The sequence below is a fragment of the Ammodytes marinus genome (assembly GCF_949987685.1).
Source record: "Ammodytes marinus genome assembly, chromosome: 16".
Lineage (NCBI taxonomy): Eukaryota > Metazoa > Chordata > Actinopteri > Uranoscopiformes > Ammodytidae > Ammodytes > Ammodytes marinus.
The window spans coordinates 29,133,301-29,148,683 of NC_137220.1; the positions used below are offsets into that span (position 1 = coordinate 29,133,301).

Sequence of the window (15,383 nt, forward strand, 5' to 3'; positions counted from 1 at the left end):
TCGGGTATATCATCTTCCATGTCGGAGGACGTGTACCCTATCATCTTTTTTTTTGCACAAAAAGTTGTTATGAGTCCACTTTGCTCTGCAATCCTGCAGAGTAATGTGGAGTTCTGACTTTTGGCGCCATTTTGGCGAATATCGGCTCCCATCTCGTCATAGTTATTCGGAATCAAACCAAATTTTTTGTGGTGTATATTCCATGATAGATGAGTGTCCCTACAGTGGTCGTTTTTCTAAATATGTTCCTGCTAGGAGTTATTAATTTTTGAACATTTTGATGATTTTCGAGCCAGAAATTCACATATTTCAAATTAAAAGACTTCCTGTTGATTTTGGGGCGGGGCTTCAAGAGGTGGCTGCAAAGATACACTTGGGTTTTTAATTTGGTGCAGCTAGGTATAACACAGCCTGAGTTATGATGAATTAAAGTTTCATGAGGTTCGTTAATTATGATGTTTACGTCAACTTTGACCCCCAATAGATCACTGGTACTACTGTGATCATGAAATCTTTTCGCAATCTAACATCGGGCAAGCGTTTTGAGTACTTGAGCAGTGGTTTGACGTCCCTGGCGTAAAAACTCTAGGACGAGTTCGTCGAAATGCGAAATTATGGTTTTGGCGATTTTAGGCACTAAATCCAACATGGCCGACTTCCTGTTGATTTTGGCCCTGGATATAAAATTGCATTTATGTGCGCCTTGGGCCATTACATGTTGTCCTAAAATTTCAGGCTTCTAGCCCAATTTTTGAGCATGCATTTCCTGAACAGTTTTTGGCCATAGGGGGCGCCGTTTTTGAGATCAAATCCTGAACAACTGATACATTGCAATTTTTTGCAGGTCTGATGGGTACCCAAAGTTTTTCAAGTTATGCATGACGGGAAGGGGGTGAAAAGTGCCAAAAATGACTACAAATAATAAAGTATAATAAAAAGAATAAAAATCCTTGCGGTTTCAATAGGGCTTCGCACCGGTCGGTGCTCGGGCCCTAATAATAAAGAAGAAGAATAAGAATCCTGGCGGTTTCAATAGGGCTTCTCACCGGTCGGTGCTCGGGCCCTAATTATACATTATCTATTAGATATTGAAAGGGTGTCAGATAATTTGCAGCTCTGACTAATTATTTTTTACAAAAGATAATGCCTTTCCAGTGAATCTTGACATGATACATTCCTTTCCTGCCTCGTTACTGTACATGTTTACATGTTACCTCAGCATGGCTTCACAACCAAAGCCTTTTCACTCCACTGGGTTGTAGATCATTCCCCAGTTTAGCCTGTAGAGACATACATAAAACGTTGTATGTTACAAGTTAGGAGGTTTTTGCATAAATACTTAGCTCATATTCTGTTATTGACTGTGACATATTTAAACTGTATTTACCTGAGGATAATGTCAGGGAACCCAGAAATCTTGATGCAATTTTCACAGTTTTCAGCTCAGACTCCTGCCTGACCAGGTTCAGTTGTAAAGCTTTTGGTTTAGAAGTGGTAAGTGTGCTGACATTTGCTGTAGAAATGAAGCTAAACATGGTAACATCGATCTCCATGCTGCATTGGCCAAAAGTAAACAAAACTGACAGCTGGGCCATGCCCATATAGGTTGGTATAGAGTAAATGAGCAGGGCGGTGCATGTACGCCCATGTAGATCTGACCAGTCAGAGCAGACTAAGATTTTTGCGAAGGGGGGTAGATGTCAATACCAACCTTTTGAGATAGAGAGCAGAAGAGGCTGGAAAAGGCGATGACGAAATGGGAAATGGTAGAAAACTAATGGGTTTTTTGAACAATGAACCATTAAAACCTTTTCTAGTAGACCTCGGAAATATACATTTAAACCCGAGTTTTTGCACAATATGTCCCCTTTAACATAAATAAATTGCTTACTTCACCTTAGTAGGTCCTAACTTGCTGATTTAGTATAAGGGGCGTTTCACTCCTAATTTTAGGACTCCTTACTGTTCAAGATAAGTGTAATTCACAAAGCATTTTAGCGCTAAAACTGGCTCCTAAATCTATGAAAAGATAGGAGTCCTCGAGAGGAAGTCACTAAGAGTAAATCACAGAAACTCGTTTAGCATATTGGAGAGATTTAAATACAGTGTTTCACCCAGCGCTTTATGGCTAAGGTGGCCGCCTTAACAACGCCAGCTTGACTACTGACCCAAAAAATTAAAATAACTTTGTAGTATTAAACTACTCTTGGGTAGGAAAGTAGGCTAGTATGTTGTCATAAGCTTGAAATTCAACTTGATACATAGTTGCTCACAAGAAGTACAAAAACAAACTTTCTTTTCCTTTTTCTTTTCAGTGTCTATTGTGTTGCCAAGCAGGGAACCATACTTTTCTGTCTTTTCCTGGTCAGGTGTAGTCAACTGTGATGGCCAAGCTCCAGGGTTTTGAGTTCTGGAAGCAGACCCTGAAAGGAGCCCGCTATGTGGTGGCCCCCATGGTGGACCAGAGTGAACTGGCCTGGCGCCTGCTAAGTCGCCGACATGGGGCTCAGCTCTGCTACACACCCATGCTACATGCACAGGTCTTTGTACGTGACTCCAACTACAGGAGAGAGAACCTGTTGAATGAGGTGTGTAAGGAGGACAGGCCTCTAATCACACAGGTGAGACAAGCACTTTAAATTGTTAAAGAGATAAGATCAACTTTAATGCCCACAAGGAAACTTGTCTTGGGCAAAAATAGCTGGCAACAGCAGCTGCAGACAGACAATACAAAGCAATAAATGTCGATCCAAAGCATAACCATAGACAGTTGATTACAACACATAACGGTACATTACTTGCAGGACAACCATTGTACTTTAGGACAGGAAATGGGAATGTTGGTACACTTGTTGAATCCTCCCAGTCTGTGTCTGTTGTTCATGTGTTGCTTCTCTATGTGTCAGTTTTGTGCCAATGATCCAGAAGTGTTCCTCCAGGCGGCTCTGCTGGCCCAGGACCACTGTGACGCTATCGACCTCAACCTGGGCTGTCCACAGATGATCGCTAAGAGAGGTTGGCACACTTTCAACAGTAATTAAGGCCAGACACTGCAGGTGAATAGGGCAACCCTCAAATGTTTCAGTCATGAAACTTTGACAGTTTTTACTTGCATCAAAACAATTACTTTTTGTATTTCAATTTTTTCAGTAGTTGATTATATGTACATTTGCATATTCAGTGGTTGACACTAACGCTTGCCCGCTTGCCCGGGGCAAGTGAAAATAATGTTCGGGCAAGTTGATATTGCTTTTTGGTTGCCCGACCGGGCAAGTGGATTTTAGATAAGTTGTCAGTAGTCTAAGCTATTTATTCATGTGTTTTAGAGTCCGCAAAACATTTTTTTCCCTGCTAACTCACACAAAATAGATCGGCTACTATTGAGCAGCTGCGCGCAGCAGCCAGCAGCATCACGCTCTCGCTCTCTCTCACACACACACACACACACACACACACAACAGCCTGTGTGCGCGCAGTTTCGCTGTCTACGTTCCGAAAGCCGGCTCTATTAGGCTACGGACCTGGTTCCGCTATATTCAAACCCCAGAAATCAATAACGTTTGAGCTTATCGATACCGCTATGGAGTCCAGTAGGTCACATGATGTAATTTTAAATATCGAGTAGAGTCGGGTCATCTTCAACTAATTAGGCCTACTTTGGCGAATTATTCCATCACTGGTCTGCATCATAGACTGTAAAAGTGTTGTACCTTCGACTGTCTTGAAGAAACTCCTTCAACCTGCTTCAACTCTGTCTCCAAAAAATAAAAAATAAAAATCCGTCCGCTGAGCCGCTGCCGCCCATGCTGCAGACGGGCTAGGCACCGTCTCATCATTCATTCAAAGCAGCGGTGATCAACAAACGCAAACGAGAGTCTGTGTAGCAAGTCCCGCAGTTAAAAAATGTGATAGTTTTTAAATTCATATTAAAATCTGCAGGATAAGAACTAGTTGGCTTTAAAAAAAAATCGCAAAAGGTTCAAACGTGATGTGTTCAGGTCTGCTCAGTAAAATGATTATTAGGCACAGGTCAATAAAATGACATCATGATGTGTTCAAATGTAACATCAAGAAAAAAAGAAATTTTAGTTTTTCGTGAGAAGCTTGAATAATACAGTTTGGGTGAAAAACTTGTTTCCCCAGCAATATAACATCAGTGTTTCCCCCAGCGCTTTATAGTTAAGGCGGCCGCCTTAGCAAAACCAGCCCCCCGCCTTGACTACTGACCAACCAAAAAAAATAAATAAAATAAATTAAATCTTAAATTTTTTTATTTTTAGTGCTGCACAATTAATGTACTAGCAAGCGCGATGTGTGATTTTTCATGGTCAGAAATGCGCGAAAGGTCGTGATTTGCGGTAAATAAATGTGCACATAAGTCTCCAAGCGTTTCTTTCTGCTCAGACTATCAGCTGCTCTGTGTCGGGGGCTCTGCGCGCGCGACCGTGCCGCGCGTGACTACGGCATGTACGTGGGAGAGTAAACGAGCAGCAGCAAACCGACATTTAACCGGTGGCGATAATAAACGCAGTGAGGTTCTATGGGGATATATTTAGCTGAACAGAAAGAAGTGCTCTGCAAAGCTAGACTAGTTTAAGACTCCACATCACCGTGGCAACACAACTTATCGGCTCATACAGCGCAGAGAAAAGTCTGATACATGCATGAGAGTGATGGCCCAGGCACCTTTCAGTAAGTTTACAGAAGTGCACACTGTAACTGTCTTTGAAATGCATTAGTCATTTTAAGGGGAAAACACATTGTATTATTTAAATAATTTAATTATTTTTCAAACAGCATGCTTGTGTAGGCCGACATTTTTCTGAATTTTAAATGCTGTTTTATTTTTATGTCTTAAATTTGGAAATACATGTTCCAAAACAACCAATAACCTCTGCATTTAAAAAGAAATCAAGCAAGTAGGCTAATAATAACCATATATGAATTAATCGCATCACAGTAGGCCTATTGTCCACAATAATCTCACAACAGCCCCCCATCCAAAAAGGAACTTTAAAAAGCACTTTGATGTGCATACACATGTTAAGTGTATGGTCCATTATTTTTATTTAGTGTGTCTGCATGGTATTGCACCAAAACAGTAGAATTTCTTTAATTGTATTTTTTTTGTCTGCATGTTTGCACAAAATGTGCACATAGCAAACAAAATTGCACAAGTGTAAGGTCAGTGTCATTCAAATAAACAGAACTATTTCTTTAGTGCGCATTGGCATCTTTGAGCAAAATAAGGAGGCGCGTTGCGCCGCGCCTCCTGTACGGCTAGACAGTGACCACCTTGACTAAGACATTTCCTGAGGGAAACACTGACCATTATTAGGAGGCCTAAATATGGAATTTTGACCTGTTTAAAGTCCTATCCTCAGCTCTTCTAATCTTATAAGCAATTAAAGCAATAATACCAGTTCTCTTTTAACAAAATAATAGAAAAGTATAAATAAAGATTTGGATTGTGGAGTCTTTATAATGGTATCAATATGAATAGAAATTAATGATCCCCCTCCCTACTTACAGTATAACTGGGCAATAGCTTTAACATGGTGGACTTTAATAATTTTATGGCAGACTATCACTTTTTCGCACAATGTGACCGTTTTAAATAAGTAAAATAAGTTACATTTTTCTGAACACTTTTGTGTGGAAGCTTACCTTCAGCTTGACTCTGAGCTAGACTGAGTTTTCTGAGACCCCCAAAACCAGGCCAGGTGCATGGCAAAAAGAGGCCCTTTTACAATGCTGCAGCAGGACCAAGCGCTTGGTGTAGTGTGATGTCATGATATCTAGGCTTATATGAATTGTTGTTGGTTGTATGTGGTCAGGATGAGACAGAAAGCAGTGTTTGCATTTAAGAGATAAGGTTCGCTAAAATGTATAATTTAATTAGCCTATGTATATCAGTGTTTAACAGTTTTTTTGGGCAAGTGAACACGACATTCGGGAAAGTAAAACATTACCTGTACTTTCCCTATGGGCAAGTGCTTTTGAAACCTTAGTGTTAACCCCTGATATTTCAAAAAACAAAAATCTAGATGTTGATTTAAGCCAAAGTTTAAATCTTTATTTTAGGGCTGTCAAATTAACGCGTTAATTTCGATTAATTAATCACAGAAAAATGTACGCGATTAAAAAAATTAACGCAGATTATTCGCACTTCTACATTGCCCTTTGACCCGGTGCAAAAGAGGTGAGACGATTGCAGAGCTGCACTTGTAGCTTGCGGAAACGACCCGCACGGGATTAAACAGTAAATAAAGAAGCATAGAGAGGGCTCTATGGATGTGTTATGGGCTGCTCCGGGAAAATAAGCATGAAGGTAGGAATACGTCTAAAGGCCAGGACACACCAGTCCGACTCGTTCCGACTACCCAAAAAATGGAGTCGCCGTTTCAGGAAGCTCCAGTCTTCCCGTCGCGGCCAAAAAACACACTGAGACGACTGCTTATTTTCCGTACGCTCTGCGCTTGCGCGGGACGTAATGTCTCCACAACAGCAGGCGGCGCTAATCTGTATTGTGGCCCGAAAAAATACGAAAGCCGGAAATGATGGGACAGCTCTCTAGAGCATAAACATAGATAGAAATACGTATTTATATTTATGGACCATAAGAGCACAATTTTTAGCAGAGAGTGTCGAGCATGGTGTCGAGCAGTCAACAAGGGTTGATGCATGTGAGTACTCTCAAAACGAAGCGAACAAACACATTAAAACGATGGCTAGCTGTTGTTAGCTGTTTGTGCTACCCGCCTCACTTCCGGGCTTCACTGATTCGCTAGCCCTCCACCAATCAAATTGCTTCAAATGAAAGACAGTCGGCCGCCGATTGAACATGACGTCATGGCACACACCAAACAGATTTGTGTCCCGACCCCCTACCGACACTACGACGGCGATTATCTGGCCGGTGTGTCCTGGCCTTTATGTTATTCTCCGCAGTGTCTGTGCATTATTGGTTTAGTGGGTGCCTAATTAACAGTGTAGGTTCAAAACAGTAGGCTATCTCTCAATCTTCCTCCGTCTCACTTCTGTTTGCTAGCTGCGATCGTCTCCAGCTAACGGACACCCTCACACGCTTCCTAGCAGATATTCCTGTCTTTTTTCCGTGTGTGTGTGTGTGTGTGTGTGTGTGTGTGTGTGTGTGTATTTAATGTAGAAACCTCGCTGAGAGGAGGAGACAGAAGTTGAGAGAGAGAGACGAACGGTAGCCTATACAGGTCCTTCTCATATAATTAGCATATTGTGATAAAGTTGATTATTTTCCATAATGTAATGATAATAATTGAACTTTCATATATTTTAGATTCATTGCACACCAACTGAAATATTTCAGGTCTTTTTTTGTTTTAATACTGATGATTTTGGCATACAGCTCATGAAAACCCCAAATTCCTATCTCAAAGAATGTGCACATTTCATCCGACCAATAAAAGAAAAGTGTTTTTAATACAAAAAAGTCAACCTTCAAATATTTATGTTCAGTTATGCACTCAATACTTGGTCGGGAATCCTTTCGCAGAAATGACTGCTTCAATGCGGCGTGGCATGGAGGCAATCAGCCTGTGGCACTGCTGAGGTGTTATGGAGGCCCAGGATGCTTCGATAGCGGCCTTAAGCTCATCCACAGTGTTGGGTCTGGTGTCTCTCAACTTCCTCTTCACAATATCCCACATATTCTCTATGGGGTTCAGGTCAGGAGAGTTGGCAGGCCAATTGAGCACAGTAATACCATGGTCAGTAAACCATTTACCAGTGGTTTTGGCACTGTGAGCAGGTGCCAGGTCTTGTTGAAAAATGAAATCTTCATCTCCATAAAGCTTTTCAGCAGATGGAAGCATGAAGTGCTCCAAAATCTCCTGATAGCTAGCTGCATTGACCCTGCCTTTGATAAAACACAGTGGACCAACACCAGCAGCTGACATGGCACCCCAGACCATCACTGACTGTGGGTACTTGACACTGGACTTCAGGCATTTTGGCATTTCCTTCTCCCCAGTCTTCCTCCAGACTCTGGCACCTTGATTTCCGAATGACATTCAAAATTTGCTTTCATCCGAAAAAAGTACTTTGGACCACTGAGCAACAGTCCAGTGCTGCTTCTCTGTAGCCCAGGTCAGGCGCTTCTGCCGCCGTTTCTGGTTCAAAAGTGGCTTGACCTGGGGAATGCGGCACCTGTAGCCCATTTCCTGCACACGCCTGTGCACGGTGGCTCTGGATGTTTCTACTCCAGACTCAGTCCACTGCTTCCGCAGGTCCCCCAAGGTCTGGAATCGGCCCTTCTCCACAATCCTCCTCAGGGTCCGGTCACCTCTTCTGGTTGTGCAGCGTTTTCTGCCACACTTTTTCCTTCCCACAGACTTCCCACTGAGGTGCCTTGATACAGCACTCTGGGAACAGCCTATTCGCTCAGAAATGTCTTTCTTTGTCTTACCCTCTTGCTTGAGGGTGTCAATGATGGCCTCCTGGACAGCAGTCAGGTCGGCAGTCTTACCCATGATTGCGGTTTTGAGTAATGAACCAGGCTGGGAGTTTTTAAAAGCCTCAGGAATCTTTTGCAGGTGTTTAGAGTTAATTAGTTGATTCAGATGATTAGGTTAAGAGCTCGTTTAGAGTACCTTTTCATGATATGCTAATTTTTTGAGATAGGCATTTGGGGTTTTCATGAGCTGTATGCCAAAATCATCAGTATTAAAACAACAAAAGACCTGAAATATTTCAGTTGGTGTGCAATGAATCTAAAATATATGAAAGTTCAATTATTATCATTACATTATGGAAAATAATCAACTTTATCACAATATGCTAATTATATGACAAGGACCTGTACAGTTGTTTATAAACAGGCATAAAAGTGTCATATAAGTATGCGATTAATTTAGATTAATTAATCACAGAGCCTGTAATTAATTAGATAAAAAATTTTAATCGCTTGACAGCCCTACTTTATTTATGAAATATTAGTGTCCAAAGTTTTTATTTAACAAATCTTTGATATTACCTTTTTTCATGTTATAAATTCAAAAATACTATTTATAGTCCCCTCCAAAAGTATTGAAACCGTTAGGCCGATTCCTTTATTTCTGCTGTAGACTGTAAACATTTGGGTTTGACACCAAAATATGAGACAACAGATCAACATTTCAGCTTTCATTTTCAGGTATCTACATCTGGATCTGGGGCCGTATTCACAAAACATTTTATCTTAGCGCTAAGAGTACTCCTAAGGAGCACTAAAAGTTCTTAGTAAGGAGTAATTTCTTAAAACCTATTCACAAAGCTGATAAGACCAACTTTTACTAAGGAATGGGAGGGACTCCTAAGCTAAGACAAATGGGCGTGGTTGACCCTGTTGCTATGGATGACGTCATGTTCATTCCTTCTATGCCCACAGTGATTGGCTGAGAGGGAATGAGTCCCTAAGAGTGAATTTATGATAGAAACACTGTGGGAGATATCCATATTGTGTCGCTGTATTAAAGTAAAGAGTTTTTATGTACAATTAATGACAAGTGACACTGATTTAACATGAAACCAAGATACTGCAGGGTTTCCCACACCTTCGTTCACAATTAGCCTACAATAGCGCCACATAGGCCTGATTCATTTAAAATTTTACAATGATTTGAATCGGGAAAAAAATCCTCAGCTGCACGCCATGCACTCTCACTGTATTTCTCTCAACGGCGACTATGCAGCAATAGTCAGACAGCGACAAACCAGGAAATTCACAATTTAGAAACAACAGCCGGCGAAATCGTAAAGTGCAAGCGGAAGGAAAAAGGCAAGACGCGCAACTATACAGTAGCGGACCTGTGGAACGGAGGAGATGCTGCGAAGCGCCACATATAGGCCTACTCAAGTAGGAAATTAAATCCAAACGTGACACCAACAGTAACTTTTAGTGCATCATAAACCCAAAGCAACTGCAGGAAAAAGGAACTTAATAAATAGTTTTTATATAAATACAATATATATAAATGTGTCTATACTTTCTAAATATAGCTTTACTAAGATCATTAAACCCTTACAGCTATTAAAGGTACCTTTTTATAAAGCTCACTATCATTAAATCTCTCAAACACCATCAAATGGTTGTCTGTGATTTACTCTTAGTGACTTAGGACTCTCGAAGACTCTTAGCTTTTCATAGATTTAGGAGCTAGTTTTAGCGATAAAATGCTTTGTGAATTACAGTCCTAAAATTAGGAGTGAAACGCCCCTTATTTTTGAGAATTACTCCTAAATCAGCACTGTAGGACCTACTCTTAGCCTTAAAATGTTTCGTGAATACGGCCCCTGATACACAACTGAGAAGATAGCATTATTTGTATAGAAACACCACATTTTTAGGTGAGCAAAGTATTGGAACAGATAGACTTTAAATACATTTAAAGCTGGGGTGGAGGATTTGGGGAGAAAATGGCAGTTGGAATAAAGATTCGAATCCAAATACCTCAACCGCTCCACTTGTTCTCTTTGGTCCCTCCCCTATGGTCCCTCCCTGACACGCTCTACACCAACAAAGTTGTGCCAAAGTGAATGGACAGTCCCAACAGCCAATAAGAACAGAGAATCGGAGCCTCGCTCTGATTGGTCAAAGTGTCAGCTCATGTTAACTTTGACCAATCAGAAATCACATACCCCAGCTTTAAGTGAATAAGACTTAATATTTTGTTGCAAATCCTTCGGTTGCATTAACTACATCAAGCCTGTGACCCATTGACAACTTTTGGTATTCTTCTTTTGTGATGCTTTTCCAGGCCTTCACCGCAGCCTCATTCAGTTGCTGTTTGTTTTGGGGGGTTACTCTCTTCAGTCTCCTCTTTAGCAGTTAAAATGCATGTTCTATAGGGTTTAAGTCTGGAGATTGACTTAGCCAGTCTAAAACCTTCCATTTCTTGCCCTTGATGAACTGTTTATTTTTTATTTTTTTGCAGTTTTTTTGGATCATTATCTTGCTGCATGATGAAGGATCTTCGATTCAGTTTGGTTGCATCTTTTTTTAAATTGGCAGACAAAATGTTTCTGTAGACTTCTGAGTTAATTTGGCTGTTGCCATCATGTGTTACTGTGTTGTTGTCAAGATGAACCTTTACCAAAGTGATGGAAAGGCTAAAGTTTGGAGAAAGAAAGGATCTGCTTATGATCCCAAACATACAAGCTCATCTGTGAAACACGGTGGAGGCAATATCATGGCTTGGGCTTGCATGGCTTCTTCTCGGATGGGCTCATTAATCTTCATTGATGATGTAACACATGATGGCAACAGCAAAATGTACTCCGAAGTTTACAGAACCATCTTGTCTGCCAATTTAAAGAAAGATGCAACCAAACTGATTGGAAGATCCTTCATCATGCAGCAAGATAATGACCCAAAACACACTGCAAAAACAAAAAAAGGAGTTAATCTGGGGCAAAATCTATCTCCGGAGTTAAACCCTATAGAGAATGCATTTTACCTGCTAAAGAGGAGACTGAAGAGAGTAAACAAACAACAACTGAAAGAGGCTGCAGTGAAAGCCTGGAAAAGCATCACAAAAGAAGAATGCAAAAGTTTTGTGATGTCAATGGGCTTGAAACAGTTAAAGCGGCTACGAGTAACATTTAAATATCTTTTAAACAGCCTCATGTTTCCTCTCATAATCATAAATTACCTTTAACAGCAAACGAGACCATCAGTGCAAAGAAATGCGTTTTTATATAGTTTTTATTACTGCGTTTGGTCTGGTCGCACACCCAGTCCGATTTTCGGTTCACGCGTGCTTGCTCTATGGTCACATATCCCTATTGGTCGCAGATTTCAGTGTGGCGCAGGAACGTGATTTGAGAAGCCTATCCCTCCAGGTGAGGGAAGGGGAGCATGAGCCTTGTTTGAGACAGTTATTTGTCGTCATAATGACTGATAACGGGGCTGAACCATCAAAGAAAAAAAAGAAAATTCAATGAAGAAAAGCTAAAAGGGAGAGTGATAGGCGAGCGGGAGGGCGTTGCCAAGCAACGTATACACAATTTCACGGAGCGAACCTAGACTGCAGTGTTTACTCCTAAATGAATGAGCGGTAGCCTACTCAAACAAAGTTTACTTTGCCTCGTCACCAGCATCATCAGATGACCATTATTCATCTGAAATAGTCATTATTTACAACAACATAAACACATTACCTCATCGTGATCCATACTAACTGCCGTCTCTCGTTCATTCGCTTTGTGTGAGGACACATAGTCTTTCAGCTCTAATAAAACTATAATATTAATTCACGTATTCGTTTCTTAAGAGGAATGGAAGATGCAAAAATGCTCGAGGAGTCAGACGAAAAAAGTTCTATGGTATTTAATGAAAAATGATGTTCAGCAGGTTACAGTTATGCAGGTCAAGCGAACAGCCAAAAAAGTAAAGTGTCTCTCTCTTCATCAACACATTATACAAGTACAGATATGCATTTGATTGGTCTATTTTGGATCATCCTCTTCTTTCGTCTTCCGGGTTGTTGAATCTGCCATATGGGGAGTGAAACGCCTGAGCTGTGTCCTTGATAGAATAAGGTGTCTTATCTGTTGCTACACTACCTGTGAGCGAGCTTACAGAGGGCCATTGTTTAAAAAGGGATACTCCTTGGCCTCGAGGCTTTGGGAAAGTCAAAATTTGTACATCAGTATGTCATGAAATGTCTAAGTTCTTACAGAAGGAGCGTTTTAACGCAGTATAGAGTTCTACGACTTTCTATATCATATGTTTATCAATGATTAATTGTTAGTTAGGCTATATAAGATATATTGATTAAATGAATTAATGATGGAGATATATCATCATTAATTATTGAGAATTAAAAATCCTGACAAACCCTCTTTTAACACACTTTTAGTGTGTTAACAATAAAGCTAAAATAAAGGATTTTAAACTAGAACAATACAAGTCTAGTTCTCACCTAGCAAGCAGTATAGGGAAATAACTAGAACAAAGAAGCAGTCCTTGGGGTGGATTCTTGCACAAACTCTTCGACCTTAGAGTCAGAGTCTGGCACATACACAGCTACACTGAGCAAGGGCAGCTGATAAGGAGAAGGGAGCTACTTCAGCAGATAAGTAGCATCTGCTCTAGGAGACATCAATGGTTGTCTCACAAAATGCGGTAGTGCATACACTACAATGGACAGAGAGACCTTAGCACGTAGCATAGAAAGATTCACTAGACACAGTGGCTTACATTTATCACGTTTCTAACTTATTTCTAACTAGGAAAATACGTCTAAATAAACAACAAAAGTAAAAATCAACACACATTACTGAAAGGGAAATCGGTGATACCTAGGAAAACTCAGAGTCAGTCATACATTTATCCAAGAATGTGTTGTAATACTGTATATGTAAGAATTTGTGTTTGTGCAGGGTCAGCCAAAGTTCCATCGTGTCACTTCTGCTATCTATAGCATATTATGCAGACAACCGAAATAAGATTGTCTGGGGATTCAAACCTCCTAGCAGTGACTTCCATTCATCTAGGGCCTCTATGTGTATGTGTATATTCTAGTGCGTGCTGATTTAAGCTAATATATATAATATGAGTGGGCACCTCTAAAAGTTAATTTTCGCTACACACGGAAAAAACAACACTAAACAGTTAACTTAAACAATTTAAACTTTCACTATCAGTGGCATTTGTTACAGCATCTAAAATGAGTCTAAAAAACAGAATACAAAATCCACACTAGGCATGAATCATTTTGTCAGTTTTATCCAGGTATAATTTGCTTACAAAAATCATAAAAAGCTACCAGTCTATGATGGGTGTTTACCAGTGGCTAATCTCAATCTGGAAGAAAGGGAAACACATGATTATATATCACATAGATTTTCAAAAGATTAACACAACCACACATGGAATCAGAGATTCTAAGTCAAATACAAAGGGTTAACATTTCTAGATTCACATACTAAGTGTGAATTAACTTTACTAAGGGTGATTCATTTCATTAACTTCAAACAACCATATGCAATCAGAAGGTCATTGGCTCTGAGGGAACAGTCAGAGCATACATTTACTTTAAGATTGGGCCTATCAAAACAGGGCAGTTCACATAATTAGTGAACATATTTCTTAACAAAAAAAAAATTTTGTGATGGCTTTTTTCTTCGTAGACAATCAGTTTTAACTTATCCATTTTAGAGCCACACTTGGTTGCAATTTTTAATCAAACCTCTTTCAAGAGAGGTCGTGGAGATGAGGTGCACAATGTCAGTGGTGTCTATAGCTCCAGACTTACATTTTACTTATAGTACGTTCAATTTACTGCGTACCTTTTTCACCACAGGGTCATAAGCTCACCTTCTCTGTGAATGTGAACTTTGGACCGCACACACTCCTATTTGGAGCCTTGCTAGGAGTTGACCCTGGCCCAGCCTGCAACTGCACCTGGACCTGGTCAACACAAAACTTGAGACAAACAATTAGTACAGACAGACAATTAATACAGACAATTAACATATAACAGTTAATTTGCCAGACATCAAAAGAAGGTTCATGACCTCCCTCTTCTCATGTCCTAGGCTAGCAGCAATTCATGTGTTGTGAATTGTTTGTGTGTATGAGTATGTGTGTGTGTACCTGTAGAGGTTGTCATTGGCAGCGGGGTGTCGGTTAGCTTTCATAACCTATTTAATTTTAACCTATATACTTTCCCTCTTTTTACACCATTAAGTGTAAAACTTAATACTACAAAAACAAAAGGAAAATTTTACTGTGGGGAACACTTCACTGACTGAAGTTCCTTCTTAACTCGGAGTAAATCAAGTCCCTCTTTTTCCCAAAAAAGAAAGAAACTAAAACAACCTGTGGAGTTATTACAACCTAAAACATAAGGAAAAAACAAAACAGTCTGCAAATAATATTAAACGCATCCTAATGTGCTTTAGTCAAGGGTCAATTAATTTTTAACCTACAGCATCTAAACGTTATCTAATTTGTAACTCAGTAAGGGTCCAGTAAACTAATCACTGGTGTATATGGCTAAATTCAAAGGGGAACACAGCTGGCCAAATCATAAAATAAAAACAAAAAATAAATCCAGGGGATGGACAATGGGACTGGCATGTTATTGTCTTTGGTATAGCTTTAGCAGGCTACTATTAGTTCTGCATGTTTGTGGGCAGAACAGGCCTGTTGGGGGCACAGGGGAGATCAGTCTCTGGGTCTCCTTAGTACCGATTAGGCCTCTGGGTGGGGAATTGGGACCTTTGGCCAGGGGCATAGTTGGCTGGTGTATTCCAGGGAGTTCCAGATCCTCCATATGCCCTTCTTCCACCCAGGTAGGGATCGTTGAAGCCTCCACCTTGTTGTTGTTGTGGGTTTAGCTGCTGCTCTCGTCGCTGAATCG

General features: G+C 40.4%; 1 protein-coding gene across 2 annotated transcripts in view; it reads left to right on the forward strand.

Annotated features, from left to right (window-relative positions):
- Positions 1–15,383, forward strand: part of dus1l (dihydrouridine synthase 1-like) — a 117,816-nt gene that overhangs the window by 16,733 nt on the left and 85,700 nt on the right. Inside the window, exons 2-3 of one of the 2 annotated variants that reach the window (XM_080043487.1) lie at positions 2,370–2,621; positions 2,907–3,015. In XM_080043487.1, coding sequence (XP_079899613.1) covers positions 2,385–2,621; positions 2,907–3,015 — 346 coding nt within the window. In that variant the 5' untranslated portion in view covers positions 2,370–2,384. Of the gene's footprint in view, positions 1–2,315; positions 2,622–2,906; positions 3,016–15,383 lie in introns of both variants that reach the window. The other variant, XM_080043486.1, reaches the window with a different exon arrangement.